The following is a 15,508-nucleotide window of genomic DNA, read 5'->3' as shown; positions in this document are numbered from 1 at the left end:
TTTATGCTCCTGGGGGAATTCACTAACAAGAACGAAAACTATGCAGGCAGGCTGCTACATTATGCTCTGCCTTAGGGGACAGAGCCGGTCTCGCACCTACCTCCAAACACCCCAAAGCCCTGCCCCCCTACACTGGGTGTGCCACGATGGCAAGCCAGAGGGACAGTCTCCCTTGTTCACTCAGTCCCGTCCCCAACAGCAGTGATGGATGTCTCCCCACCCATGCACACCCAGTTCCCATCCCCCCATGCTGATTTACATCTCCGCCGGCTGCAGCTTACCTTTGCTTCCCCTCAGAAGTTATTTGTCTGCAAATTTCTTTGCTTTCCTGCAGAAGACATGAATTCTGCGCAGTGGCACACAATTCCCCCAGGAGTAATTTTCTTTTCGTCACAAAATCACCCTGGAGTTTTTGAAGGAGTGGAAAGAGCCATCCATGGCATCACTAAAAAGCTTAGGCCCTTCAAAAGGAAGGTCCTCCACAGTGTTTTATACTTCCCAGGGAAGGCTGGAGGATTGCAGCTATGATGCTCAATGCAGGACTACAGGAGTTCCCATCAAAAGCATTGCATGAGGACTGAAGGGAAGCCTTAGCAATTGTCTGGCCTTCTGTGATTAGAGCCTGAAACTGCTCCATCTGGTCTAGATTCAGATCTTCAATAAAATGAGCAATTTGGAATAAATGTATAAAGTTATATTTTGCCATCAAGACCTGTTAGTTGGCACTCAGAATTGTAGATCAACAAAAAACAGCTTTTTCAGCTAAGATGGTCCGGGCATGTAAGCTCCTTGTCAGAAGGGAGGATCTAGATTGGTACCATCTGTTTCCTTTGATGACGAGAGAGTTATGGGTGGAATGAGAGAAAAGATACTTCAAACCCTTGGCAGGAATATAGTACTTTTTAATCAGCTCCCCCAAAAAATGGGAGGTATGGTGACTAATGTTTGCGATATGGTAACTGGTTAGTGACAAAGCATCACTGATGGGAAAGGTGACCTTTCTTGGGGAAAAGCATGTAAGATGTCCAACAAGGAATGCTGAAGTTCTTGTATTTTCTCTAACAGTATCTGTAAGACCTCTGCAATTCCTTTCATGAGGCCTTGAAGTCATCTGTGTAGGATGTCAGGGTTGGCATAACAGCTTCATCTGGTGAGAAGCAGAGTTTGTGAAAAGATGGGAGTCTCCTCTATTGTAGAGTGATCTCTTGCATGAGGGCACCTTGTAGAACCCTTTGCCATATGGAGTCCAAAGATTTCAAAGAGCCCACTGTGTTGGGCCATAAGGGAAGGGAGCAGGACCCAAGAGTATCCTTGCCAAAGCTGGCAAATCAGCTAGGACTCTCCTACTCAGGATGCACTTCAATGGAGAGAGAGAAGGTTGGAAGGGGAATGTGGTGTAATCCTGGACAGACATTGAGTCAATGCAAGTGTCCTCATCCATGTCCAGTGGAGGAACAAACTATCGATACTAGGGTCAATTACGCCAAAGAGGGACTGGCATGTTGAATCTTTGTGGAAGGATGTGGCAGTACCAGAGGATATGCGAGTACTGGCAGGAAAGTCCTCTATATGTCTCAGCAGTGGGGCTTCTGGCTCTTCCAATATTCAGAGGTCCTCATGAGCAAGGGAACCTGGACAGTGCTGGAGAACCCGAGTACTGTTCCTTGGGAGTCATTATATGAAGAGCTACTGGGGAAGGTACCAAGGGGCAGTCATGCACTCTTTACAGAGGCCAGAGGAGGATTGTACCAAGGACAACGACTGAGTCCTGGGGCTTCAAAAAAATCCCTTTGTTGAAGAGGATCCAATTCCAATATCAATGACAGTGCTCCACAGGGCTGCTTGCCAAAGGTCTTTTTATGTAGTACTGGAATCTCGGTATCTGAGAAAGTAGAAGCCTGAGCGGTGAGCTCAGGAGGTAAAGTCTCTCCATTCTCTGCTCAAGAGGGTGACCTTCCCTTTTTCTTGGTCTCCCTCCCAGGATTTTTTTCTTCTGCTTGAAGACTGTCTGTTGAGACTACTTGACCCCTCAGTCTGTACATGAAACAGATGAGGTGAGGAAGATTTAGTTCTATTCAGATAAAAAGCTAGACAATTGCATGACATCCAGTATGAAGACACTGCTCCTCTGGGGCTGAATGAGGCTTAGGGAAGAATATTGGTAGATAACACTGGGTTCAAGTAAAACTGGGAAACTACTTCTGATTTAAAAAACACCCCCCCACCTCCACCCAATGAGGGTGTGGCTACAGGGTTACGTGCAATTTTCCAAAGACTAAGTAAGGAGGCTCCACGTCAAAGCCCACAATTCACACTCTCTCCTTGCAGATCTTAAATGTCACAAGGAAGGCAGTTTTCTGACAGAAGGCAGAAAGAAGTTGCCAGAGGTTCAAATGAAGGTCCCACAAAGCAACAGGCTCTAACTGGTGGGTGGAGACAAATGACTCCTTTTAAACAACATCACTGCCATGGAGTTTGAAAACACTGATTTCCCATGGATAGATGGATGAAGTGCCAAAATCATAACTAAGTGGACTCCCAATGCCAGGGCCAAACCAGAAGACTAAAGGGGTAACAAGTACTCCAAGATGTCCTGAATACAAGTCAGTGTCAGTTGAACTTCCCAGCCTAATGACCATACCAAAACCATTTCCACACCAAGAACCATTTCCACTTGGCCTATAAGCTGCCCCGGAGGAGTACTTCCTCCTGTTAAGCAGGCTGCCTTTAAACATCATTCCTCTTCACATTGATACGGTCTAACCATAGGCCTTGAACTTTCAGCAACTCCAGATCCAGTCCTCAACCTTTTAAGGAGGCATCGATGACTAAAGTCCTGGTCTGTGGAAGCTGAGCGAAAGGAAAGCCCTGGCATACATTTTCCAGAATTACCCACCACTATAAGGATCGGAGGGGGAGTCAGACCAGTGTGTCCAAGGGATAGCTATTTGGACGATAGACTGACTTCAGTCACATCTGAACAGGATGCAGGAGTTAGCCTGGTATATGGGACTACCTGCGTATGTGTTATGAGGAGTAAACAACATTTCCTTATTCACTTTCTCCACACCAGTCATGATTTTATATCCCCCCTCGTCATCTTTTACAAGCTGACCAGTCCCAGTCTTTTTTAATCTCTCCATTTTTGTTGCCCATCTCTGTACTTTTTCCAATTCCAATAAATGTTTGAGATGGGGCAACCAGATCTGCACGCAGTATTCACCATGTGGGTGTACCATTTATTTAAAATCAGTATGATACTTTCTGTCTTATCTATCCCTGTCCTAATGATTCTCAACATTCTTAGCTTTTTTGACTAAGACAGTGCCGAAGGACACACAAGTGTCTAGGGGGCCTTCAGTGCCATGCCTGGCCTCAGTTCCATAGTTTGTGGCCCAGGTGGTGTGGGCTGGGGTGCCAATGGACCTAGTGGCTCTGCCACACGGCCAGAAGACATCCAGGGCACAATGGAGAATGAACTGGCAGAAGCTATAGCACCGGAACACTCCTGAACCAGTGGAGAGTCTGGACTGAGAGGCAAAGTAGATCTGATGCTGCCTTGTATGCGGTTGGCATGGAGACTGTCGGTGCTGGTACTGACATCTTTGGCACTAGACTCAGACATCCAAGGGCCAGGACCAGAGTGGACAGTAGAAGCCCTTGCTGCTCTTGATGTGGTGTCTAGGAGCAGCTGGATTGACCTGCTCCATCCTGTGTGCTGGAGGGAGCACAGTGCCGGTCAGCACTCCTCCTTTGCCACATCAGAGGAGGGCAAAAGACATTTCCTCTTATGGGAAAACGCTAGAACCAGAGTGTGGGGTGGTCTCACACCTCACACCGCTGGTCAGAAGAGGTCCTTGGTGCTGAAGTGGGCCTCATGGCCTGCTCCAGAAGGTGCTGTTTCAACAGCAAGTCTCTCACCACCTGAGTCCTCTGTGAGCAGCTTGCAGATGGAGCACCTCAATGTGGTCCTCGTTAAGAGGCAACAAACACCTTCTGTGGGAGTTTCTATTGTGGATGGTCCCTATGCAGGATGGACAATGCTTGAACCCTGGGAAGGGCATCACACAAGCAGCCAACTACTCTAACACTAAACTAACTGTTAACCAAACTTAAGGTACTACTACTATATACACACAAGAAAAGTTACCAGAAAAAAAAAGAATGGAAGTGCGAGGTGAAGACACCACAGCGACCTTCAACTCTAGCCATGGTTGGTCAGAAAGAACGGACAGTCGGGGCAGCACCACCCTTATACTGCCACAAGAGGGGCTGTGGCCACAGATACTGACCCTATTGATACTGCTAGGCAAAGTTTTCTGGCTCCAGTATACATGGCGTGCACACCCACATGAAATATATGGCTGCATCTCTACTTTAAATTAAAAAAAAAAAAGAAAAAAAAAAAGAAAAGCTATTACATGCAAATACTCTCTGGGAGAGGAGGGTGATTAGGTGGAAAAATTAGGTGGTAATAGGGGGTGAAGAGTTGGGGTGGATCAGTTGTTTGGGAAGGGAAACATGGAGCGAGAAGAGACAAGGAGGTGACAGAGGCGCCTGCCAGCCCTACATTCCCCTCCCATGTATGCAACACAATCAAAAGTTCACATCTAAAGAGGTTCATAGATTCCAAGATCAGAAGGGATCTTTACCGCATCTAGCAAGACTTTTTTCTAATCCTTTAATCATTCTCACAACTCTTCTCTGAACCCTTTCCAACTCATCAACACCTTTCTTGAACTCCCCCTACCCTTTCCCTGCCTTCTTTAGATGAACCAAGCTCTGGAGAGGTCTGAGCCTCCATCCCTACTCCTCCCCTGCTCCCTGTGACATTACTGACATATCTGGGACAGTATAGATCATTGTTGTAACCAAGGTCCTGTAATGGCACCAAATCTTGTGTGAAGGGGTCAAATAAGGTGTCTAAGACAAGGTTACGATTTGCTGGTTATGATTATGCTATCTATATGCATGTATCATTTTTGTATTTAAAGTATTGGCTCTATACTGACTGTAGTTCAAACTTGTGCTATGCTTCTGGGTGACACCTTAGACAAGCTGGGTGTCAGCTCTGCTTAGCCTGCTTGATGGCCCATTAAGGACCATCAGCTATACAACTGACCCATTGAGAGAAGGCAGATACACCTTGTGACTCAGCACGACATGCAGGGACATGCCTATGGACAGAACTCTGACTTTTTCCATGCCATGTGATGGAAAGCTTGTCTTTGGGACAAAGAAAGCAGAGACCACATGGCAAGAGATTATAAAAAGCTGCTGCAGCTCCTCCATCTTGTCTTCAATTCTGCTTCTTATCTCTGAAGGGACTTTGCTACAAACAGAAGCTCTAAACAAAGGACTGATGACCCATCCCAGCTGTGGATGCACTCCAAAGGCTTGAGTTGAACCTGCAGTTTATTCTATCACTGCTACAAGCCTGAACCAAGAACTTTGCCACTATTGTATGTAATTGATTCCATTTAACCAATTCTAGCTCTCTTCTAGATCTTTTTCCTTTTATGAATAAGCCTTTAGATTTTAGATTCTAAAGGATTGGCAACAGTGTGTTTTGTGGGCAAGATCTAATTTGTATATTGACCTGGGTCTGGGGCTTGGTCCTTTGGGATCAAGAGAATTTTTTTTTTTTCCTTTTACTGGGGTATTGGTTTTCATAAACATTTTGTCCCCATAACGAGTGGCACTGGTGGTGATACTGGGAAACTGGAGTGTCTAAGAGAATTGCTTGTGTGACTAGTGGTTAGCCAGGGGGTAAAACCAAAGTCCTCCGTCTGGCTGGTTTGGTTTGCCTTAGAGATGGAAAAACCCCTGTGTTGGGCTGTAACTGCCCTGCTTTAAGCAAATTTGTCCTAAACTGGCACTCACAGTTGTGTCCTGCCAGAACCAGCATCGTTACACCCTCCCCACCCCCATCTGAGCTGGGATCCGAGGGTATGGGCTCTGCTTCCTGCCCTTGTGTGTGCATCAAGCTCTGGGGGGCCCTGCACATCTATGAGGTTCTGACCTGCAGGGTGAGAGAGTGCTAGAGCCCCCCTCCTGCCAGAACCCAAAGTCTACACTGCAATGAAACAGCCCCACAGCCAGAGCCCGGCAAGCTGGAGTCAGCTGGCACAGCCAGCTGACAGTTTCTCTTTGCTGTGTAGACATACCCTCAGAGCTACTATTTCAGGCTACATTCATCTCCGCTGGATGTTCTCTCATCGGAGAAATCTCACTGAAATGAATAGGTCACTTCACACCTGTGTGAGTTTGCTATGCTGCTGCTGATGGATGTGTAGAGCCCTCCCATAGATAAGGTTAAAACTAGCCTTCTGTTTAAAGGAGGACTAAGTGTTATGTGAATTGTCTTGAATAGTATCTAGTATTTTCATAAATTGCAAGTACTAAAATGACAAATCATAGAATCATAGAATCATAGAATATCAGGGTTGGAAGGGACCCCAGAAGGTCATCTAGTCCAACCCCCTGATCAAAGCAGGACCAAGTCCCAGTTAAATCATCCTAGCCAGGGCTTTGTCAAGCCTGACCTTAAAAACCTCTAAGGAAGGAGATTCTACCACCTCCCTAGGTAACGCATTCCAGTGTTTCACCACCCTCTTAGTGAAAAAGTTTTTCCTAATATCCAATCTAAACCTCCCCCATTGCAACTTGAGACCATTACTCCTCGTTCTGTCATCTGCTACCATTGAGAACAGTCTAGAGCCATCCTCTTTGAAACCCCCTTTCAGGTAGTTGAAAGCAGCTATCAAATCCCCCCTCATTCTTCTCTTCTGCAGACTAAACAATCCCAGCTCCCTCAACCTCTCCTCATAAGTCATGTGCTCTAGACCCCTAATCATTTTTGTTGCCCTTCGCTGTACTCTTTCCAATTTATCCACATCCTTCTTGTAGTGTGGGGCCCAAAACTGGACACAGTACTCCAGATGAGGCCTCACCAGTGTCGAATAGAGGGGAACGATCACGTCCCTCGATCTGCTCGCTATGCCCCTACTTATACATCCCAAAATGCCATTGGCCTTCTTGGCAACAAGGGCACACTGCTGACTCATATCCAGCTTCTCGTCCACTGTCACCCCTAGGTCCTTTTCCGCAGAACTGCTGCCGAGCCATTCGGTCCCTAGTCTGTAGCGGTGCATTGGATTCTTCCATCCTAAGTGCAGGACCCTGCACTTATCCTTATTGAACCTCATTAGATTTCTTTTGGCCCAATCTTCCAATTTGTCTAGGTCCTTCTGTATCCTATCCCTCCCCTCCAGCGTATCTACCACTCCTCCCAGTTTAGTATCATCCGCAAATTTGCTGAGAGTGCAATCCACACCATCCTCCAGATCATTTATGAAGATATTGAACAAAACGGGCCCCAGGACCGACCCCTGGGGCACTCCACTTGACACCGGCTGCCAACTAGACATGGTTGCATGTCTAGACATAGAAATGCAGCCATCATCCCTTAATGATCCTCACTTATCCCTCTTGGCCCTGTTTATTCCCCTCCCCTCCAGGAGGTTGGTTGGGCTTTTTCAGATGATTGCTCCCCTTTTGCAAGTGAGATGCAGATTGCCTCTGACTGAATAGGTCCCTTCAATGCATACAAGAGTTACGTTTTACAGATTTTTCACACTATTGCTAACAAAAACTCAGTTGCACCAATATTAATACTGGGAGCCCTAGTGAAGACTGGCCTCTGAATCTGAGCTGAGCTAGATAACATGGTGCTTAACAAGCCAAGAGCCAATCTATATTACATTGTTGCCACTCGTGGAGTGGAACTGCTATTAGTAACTGGGAAAGTTTTGGAGGTTTCCCTAGTATAGACAATATGCAAAGTTATCAAAAGCACCCTAGGCGTCCCACTGAAATACACGCTCCCAGAAACATCCTGCAGTTTAGCAAAGCAAGTATTTACTTATATTTGGGTTCTAAAGTGGCTTCAAAGTCTCAGATCTCTTGGATACATGGAAGGGGATAGGAAAGACCCAAAATTTCATAGTAAAGCCCCATTTTCCTGGTGAAGGTTTTCATTAAAATAAATAAAAACTCGTTAAATTACCAACTGAAGTTGTAAGACTAACGTCTTGATGGGAAGTTTAGAGCAAATACTAAACCATCACTTATCAAAATACACAGCATCAAAACTCAGATGATCAGAACAAATACTAAAGGGAACACTGTAAGAGACTTCATGGCATTAAAGCCAGAACTGAGGCAAGTCTTCAACTTCAGACGTAGACAAGACCGGTCTATGCTTGGCTCTTCTGCCAAATATTTCCCACAAATACTTCACTAGCTCAGTTCCAGTGGAGTGCTAGCATAGGCAAAACTGTCAGCATTTTAACTAAGGCCAGGTCTACACTACCATTTACTTAGGTATAACTTCTGTCACTCAGGGGTATGAATAAGCTATCCCAACAAGCACGGTAAATAACAGCAACCTAAGCGCCAGTGTGGACAGCACTATGTCAGTGGGAGAGCTTCTCCCACCAACACAGCTATCGCCTCTTGCAGAGGTGGATTTATTGTGCCAACAGGAGAGCTCTCCTGTCAGCATACACCTGCGTGGATATAGCGCTTCTAGTGTAGGTTAGCCCTACATCTTCTAGACCTCATCTGAGCAAAACTGGTAACATTGGCAAAATTCTGAAAAGCAGCCTGGCTAACTCTGTGTATGCTATCTTTTAGGAATTGCACTGAGGTATCAAAGCTCTTCCTGAGTACAAGTAATTTCTCCCACTTTGATCAAAAAATTAGATGTGGACAATTTGCTTGAAGCAGTGAGGAAATTCTCATGTCATGCCTCAAATATCAAGGCTGCTTTAAAATTAAGGAATTCAATACAGTACTGACTTTTCGACCTTGTATTGGACATGTATTTTAATTTGTGCATGTATCTGACTCTGCTAAATCAGGAAACTCAGTCTAACTTCAAAATACATGATGTGACATTTGTCTCAATTTATTCTTTTTTTCTCCAACATGTGTGAAAAGTCTTGATTGTACCGGGGGAAGGGGATCTTCCTGATGTGTCTACAGAGCTGCTGAGCAGTGCCCAACATACAATGGTTACCCAAATAAACCCTTCTCTATAATACCAAATTTTTTTTGCAGTGTTAAAAAAAAAACCAAAACCCAGAAGTGTGATGCACAGTTAATAATTGTGCTTGTATGCAATTCAGGCTGTGCCTAGAGGTGAAAACTCTTAGCTAATAAAAGACTAGGAATTCACTCATTGCCATATACTGTACGCCACATCATCCAACGTAGATTTGTCTGTACCTTTACAAAAAAGTCACGATGGTTGCCCATTGCTAGCAAATTATTTACAACTTTGGACTTCAAATTGATACAAGAGGAATAGTAATACTGATAAAAATAGTAATTTTTATTAGCATATTAAGAATATACCAATTAAATATTTATAAGAAGATACTTATGTTCACTATGTCAACTATGGCTTGCAAAAATCCAGAAATATGTAAAATCCAGGTTGGCCTTTCCCCTTCATATAAATTACCCTCCCTTCCTACCTGTGATTTGTCCTGTTCAAGTCTTTTCTTCTGTCTCACTATATCTTCAAGATGATATACTGATCTAGCTACCACTGGATCGATATTAAACAAGTCGTGTGAAGTTAAGGAAGTTTCCTGTCGTAACATCCATTTGTAAAAAGGAAGGCCAAGGGGAAGGTCCACCTGGAAGCCAAAGCAGCATTGTTTTTAAATAGTTAATGAAAAAAAATTCAGTTTCAATAGCTTTAAGTTTTGATGTTTCATTCCCTGAGCAGTACCTTTTCCAACACATGGAAAGTTTGGACTAGTAGAGAGTAGTTTGTCATACGGTATATATAGTATTTTGAGATAAATTTAGTGGCAATTTTAATATAAAAGAACAGACTTATGTTGAAAGACCTAGGTATGGTAGTGATAAGCAAGTATGAATTTTCATCATTTGCTACTATATCACAAGCCCCATATAATTTTGGGCTAAAGGGATAAAAATCACAATGTAAACAGAAATTAGGTGCTTTCTCTTGCAGAGAAAGATGAGCTAGAGTCACTCAGGAGACCCTCTAACAAGATTACAACCCATCTTCATTTTAAAATACTGACTGGCATTGAAAGTGCTGAAATTCAAGTTCTCTCAATATTATGCCATAATCAAACTCGCAGCATTACCAACTTTGTCTTCCTGAATCTAAAGTCTAGCAGTAAGTGTTCTACATTGGAACCTCCAGAAAATATCGTTATATATTACTTCAGATAAAAATCAAATTTCATTCTTACCAATCTGAAATCCATGATCGCTTTAGCCATTAGTTTTCCCAGAAAACGGAACTTCATTTTAACCTTTGCAATGTGAGCTGGTTTAGCTGTTCTACCAAAAGGAAGAGCAAATAGGCCTTGGAGATTATGAATATACTTTGTGCCTTCTTGACTTCCTGTTGGGGAAAGAAAGAGGGGTGGGGGGCAAGTTCAGTTCTTGCATAATGCTGTTTCATTTAAAAAATGAGTTAAAGGCACAGAGTCCAGTCATTCGGGCCTAAAATTTAAGTTGTTAAAAAAGTCAGCTGATATTTCTATTTCACCTCATCAGTTACAAATTTAACCATTCCTTGCAGCACTAGCAAAAAAAAAACAAAAACAAAAAACCAAACAATCTTGTAATACTGCAGGACCAACTGAAATAGAAATGGACTTGTTTTTATTTGCCAAAGCTGAACAAAGTTTAGAATTTTAATATTTTCACTGTTCATATTCATAACACGGAAATTTTAATAACTTATTACCCTGACAGTGTCCCTTTATTTTTATTTCTTCATTTTCTCAAAGTTTAAACATTCCATCCAGATTTCTAAACATATGAATGTACTTACATTACATAAAAGTCTTAAGATAATAAACGCTCTTGAGAGTATGAAAGTCCCAAGACCGACTGGGAAAATACCTATTTCTTCTTATGATTATTATATGTGACTGTTTCCCTGTTCAAGTGTGTATTGCTGCCTGCCTGAATGCATGGACTTTACCAAAGAAGGCTGTAAAAGGGCTGAGGTACCAAGTAGGAAAGGTGACACAAAATAGCCTTAGGTACCCAGCTTCAAAAGGAGTTAAGATAACAATGGCTTGGCCATCAACTGGGGGGAAAAAGTTACACAGCTCGCTCCATTCAGATTAGGATATTTTACTCTTCCAAACATTAAGCCTGGGATCAAAGGAGACCCTAAAAGATCAGAAGACCTTAACAATTAAAAAGCTGCCCAAGGCAGAAGGGGTGGGGGAGGAGAAGAGGGTAGAGAGGCCTCAGTATGGGTCAGTTAAAAAGGCTGGCAGTCTGACAGACACTCAGAAAAGAAGGCTAGAAGGGGTGTAGGCTGGTTCTCTCAACTCAGATGGGGAAGAAGCCAGACCCACTTGAGCTCTGGATAGAGATTAATCTTAGGAAACAGAATATATGTTCAGGTCTCTTATTTTAAATCCACTTCTAAGTGCTGTGTATCTTTCGGGCAAAACAAATCATGCTTTGTTTTGAAGTTGTTTCTCTCTCACTTCAAATACATGAGATCACAGGCTTCTGGAGAAAATCTCTTATTGAAAATGCCAACTCCAGTTTCTCCTGCTGGATTAGTTATGGTTGATGCCCATGTGGCTGTAACAGAGGTCCTGGTCAGAGTGTGCAAACTGCAGAGTTCCACTTTAGGAGAGGTAAAGGCCTAAGGCCTGATATCAGTGGGTGGGGCGGGGGAAAGGGGGGATTTCCACTCAGATCATTAAGAAAGGGCAGCAGTGCAGTTAGCCCAATAACCATGACAAGTTACCTTTGACAACCACTGTTTTGGGTAGAATTACACTTTAAGGCATTAGAACCTGGAAGTCCCAGAACAGTTTCTGACGCAGCTGAAAGTACATTGATAATCAGAAGAACAGTCACCTTTTGGATTGGATAGAGTTACTTCTTCTCCTCTCCAGAGGCCTAAGTCTGCTCTCTGTAGTTCCTGAGATACAAGTGCATAAAACTCCAGTGTAGGTCCTAGACCTGTGCCAACCTTCAGAGAGAAAAAGGTATTTTTTCATTTAAAAATGTTCTGAATATTAAAATATTAATTTAAGTGTGAGCTGTGCAATAATATATAACAGTTATATTCATTACAATTTCTTCCTCCAGGGAAAGGCCTTTCTATAACCAAAAACCATTAATAAACCGGCAGAAATCTAGCAAAAATTCATACATTGAAAAGGGATACTGACCAAACAGAATATTTATTAAGTCACCTAGCAACCAAGCTAGAGACATGCACATGTGTTGGCTGGAGTAAGATTTTTTTCGAACTTTAAAGTGAACACATTTCTGACTGCTGAACTTAAATCAGTGCATTTGTAATTGAAAAGTTTTTTCATTTAGCTATTGGAGGACAGTCAGAAACTAGTCATATTTGGAAGAAGTAGATATGCATTAGTGGATGGAATTTTTAGCTGCCAGTAGTAGGATGTAAGAGAGTCTGACCAAGTTATTCTAATGCAATTACAGCTTTTGTATGAACATTCATTAAAAAGGGTTAATGCATTCACATAGCCATTACTTACTTCATTCTCATACTGGATTTCCAACATAGCTCTCGAACTGCCTAGATCTTGCATCACAGATTCTGCCTGTTTCAACAGCTCTTCTCTATTCACAGTGCGCTACACATTCGAGACATTTGGGCAATAGAATTAATTTTTGCAAATCTCAATTCTTTAGCAAGCAAGGCAGTTATAACAATAGGAAACAAAATTTTGGAGTGAGAAAGTTTGCATAGTATATTGATTTTAGTAAAGCTTTTGGCACAGTCCCATGTGATCTGGTTTCGTTATGAAACCAGGGAAATATGGTCCAGTTTAATTATAAGGCAGGTATAAAACTGGTGAAAGGGACATTCAGAAAGTAGTTATCAATAGTTTGCTGTCAGATTGAAGACTTATCTAGTGGATTCCCACAGGGGTCTGTCCCAGGTCTGTTACTATTCAATACTTTCATTGATGACTTGCATAATGGAGTAGAGTATGCTTATAAAATTGAACACCACCACCAAGGTGGGCAGGGTTACTAACATTCCGGAGAACAGGAACAGAATTCAAAGTGGCCTTAATAGACTGAAGAACAAGTCTGGCATCACTGAAAGATACTGCATGTAGGAAGATAAAAATCAAATGCACAAATACAAAAATGGGGCATAACTGGTTACGGAATAGTACTGCTGAAAAGGATCTGGGGTCAGAATAGATCACAAATTGAATGAGAGAGTCAACAATTGATGCAATTGCAAAAAAAAAAGCGAACAATTCTGGCGTATATTAACAAGATTGTCACATGTAACACATGAGCTGTAACTGTCCTACTCTACTTGGCACTGGTGAGACTCCAGCTGGAGTCCTGTGTCCAGTTTTGGGTGCCACACTTCAAGAAGATGGACAAAATTAGAGAGAGCGCGCGAGCGAGCGCACGCGCGCCCGGAGAAGAAGAGCAACAAAAATTATGAAAAGTTTAGGAAATGTGACATATGAGGAAAGATTAAAAACTGGGCATGTTTAGTTTGAGAAGAGAAGACCTGGTAACAGTCTTCAAATGTGTTCAGGGCTCTTATAAAAACAGGATAGTGATCAATTGTTCTACTAAAGATAGGACAAGTAGTAATGGGCTTAACCTGCAGCCAGGGAGATTTAGGTTAGATAGTGGGAAAAGTTTTTCCTACTATAAGGGTAGTTAAGCCCGAGAATAGGAAGGTTTCAAGGGAGGTCATGGAGTCTGTCACTGAAGGTTTAAAAACAGGTTGGACAAGCACCTGTCAGGAATGGTCTACGTTTATTTGGTCCTGCTTCAGCAGGACACAAGGCTGGACTAGATGACCTCTCAAATTCCCTTCCATCTCTACATTTCTATGATTCTAAGTAAAATAATTTGCTTTTAAACATGTATTAACTTTATATAAGCAAGAAGTTGTATTCAGTGGTCAACTATTTATATAAAATTCTTATTAAAAGTTGTTTCATGTCAAATGCGAACTGTTAGTCCTAAAATTGTAGGAGTATGTACTACAAGGGAGCATTCTTGCTCTGGACCAGAAAAAGTTTAAAGTCTCAGCCCTAAGACTGGGGCATCATAGTAGAAATTATCAGCTGACATGTTACCCACTCAGCACCCTCTTCACCCTTGAACAAGGAAAGGGCATTGGGGTACCACCAGTGGGCTGGGACTCTTAGCAGTTTATGAGGCTGACAGAAGCCCTCCACCACATGGAATTGATTATAAAGGAATGATAACCTTAATAGGACAAGCTATTGCCGATAGTTCCTAGATGTGTTATTTAAGTAGGTGTGACCCAGGTAAGCCACATTCCTGATATCTTGTTTCTTTCCTCTGTTGTCCAGGCAATAAGCTACTAGGGTCTGGTGGCTGTTCAGGAGGGAGTTAAATATCCAAAGCTATCAGTTTTCTCATCATGTTTTAGGTTCATAGTTATACTCTGTACAAGAATGCATTACACTGAATACTTAAGCATATGGATATTTTTCTGGTGTGTACCATTTATATGCCTTTTCCAGAATCAATAGAAAACACTGAATCAGATGAATATAACAAGGATAAGCCTAATATAGAACCCTTAAGTGCTTACATCTATACAAGGCATCTACGGGGTAGCAAACATGTTTTCAACAACAAAGTTTACATTCCACAGCCAGGCAATATCTCCAATCCTTAAGCATCCAAAATGTGCTGGGGAGCAGTTACATAACATGTGCCAGCTACCCCTGCTTCCCAATAGCAGATATTCAGTGGGGATACACTTCATTCTTTTGGGAGTTTGCCACCCCTACAACTGGTCCTTGTCTCAAAAATCCACTTGAGATATGTACTAGTACAATTGAAATTGCGCCATTTTGAGTGAACACTGTAAGATTTCCCTTCACTGGAAGGTGTGGAACAATGATCCATATGACAAACTACTACACTCACTCCCTTGTGAAATGGATTTTCGCATAACACTTACTTTTTTCCTGTCCAGTCGCGGCGCCACTCTGCTGTCCTGAGAATCGGACTGATTGATTTCTGGATTGGTATCTAGTAATCTCTGCATTGCTCGATCTCGATCAAAAGCAGTTACATAAAATAGCATTTGCCGGGTGTCAAATGGAAAGAAAAATGGGCTGTGAAGAGTTAGAATTAGTAAGTTTATACTGGAAATCTGTAGTCTTGAGAATTTAAGTAGACTAAACAGAGGTTTCATAATGCCTGAAACTGGAGAGTTAGGTCAGTTGTATCACCCCTTAGAGGATACTTTTCCTAGTGTAAAGGGTACTTCTGAGAACAGAAGAGACTAAGCTTGAGATCAGGTATTTAAGAGTAAAAACTCTGCAAAGATTTTAAAAAGCAGAGTAAAGGTTAAACCTAAATATTTGAAAACAAAGATGTACACTTAATGTTATTAATCCTTCTTAGTTCCTTAATACCTATTTTA

The 15,508-nt window shown here is 42.4% G+C and overlaps 1 protein-coding gene across 9 annotated transcripts in view; it reads right to left on the bottom strand.

Moving 5' to 3' along the window:
• The window catches only part of TRIP12 (thyroid hormone receptor interactor 12), a 175,188-nt gene that overhangs the window by 20,846 nt on the left and 138,834 nt on the right, over positions 1-15,508 (bottom strand). For all 9 annotated transcript variants that reach the window (XR_006274455.1, XM_038416259.2, XM_038416257.2 and 6 more), the window contains 5 exons: positions 15,041-15,197; positions 12,597-12,695; positions 11,944-12,058; positions 10,299-10,453; positions 9,543-9,707 (listed from right to left, as the gene is read on the bottom strand). Coding sequence is in view for 8 of the 9 variants with exons in the window: in XM_038416259.2 (XP_038272187.1) it covers positions 9,543-9,707; positions 10,299-10,453; positions 11,944-12,058; positions 12,597-12,695; positions 15,041-15,197 (691 nt within the window). In the remaining variant the exon portion in view is untranslated. The remainder of the gene's footprint in view (positions 1-9,542; positions 9,708-10,298; positions 10,454-11,943; positions 12,059-12,596; positions 12,696-15,040; positions 15,198-15,508) is intronic.

Source organism: Dermochelys coriacea, chromosome 9, assembly GCF_009764565.3.
Source record: "Dermochelys coriacea isolate rDerCor1 chromosome 9, rDerCor1.pri.v4, whole genome shotgun sequence".
Taxonomy (NCBI): domain Eukaryota; kingdom Metazoa; phylum Chordata; order Testudines; family Dermochelyidae; genus Dermochelys; species Dermochelys coriacea.
This window is presented reverse-complemented; position numbering and strand designations above follow the sequence as displayed.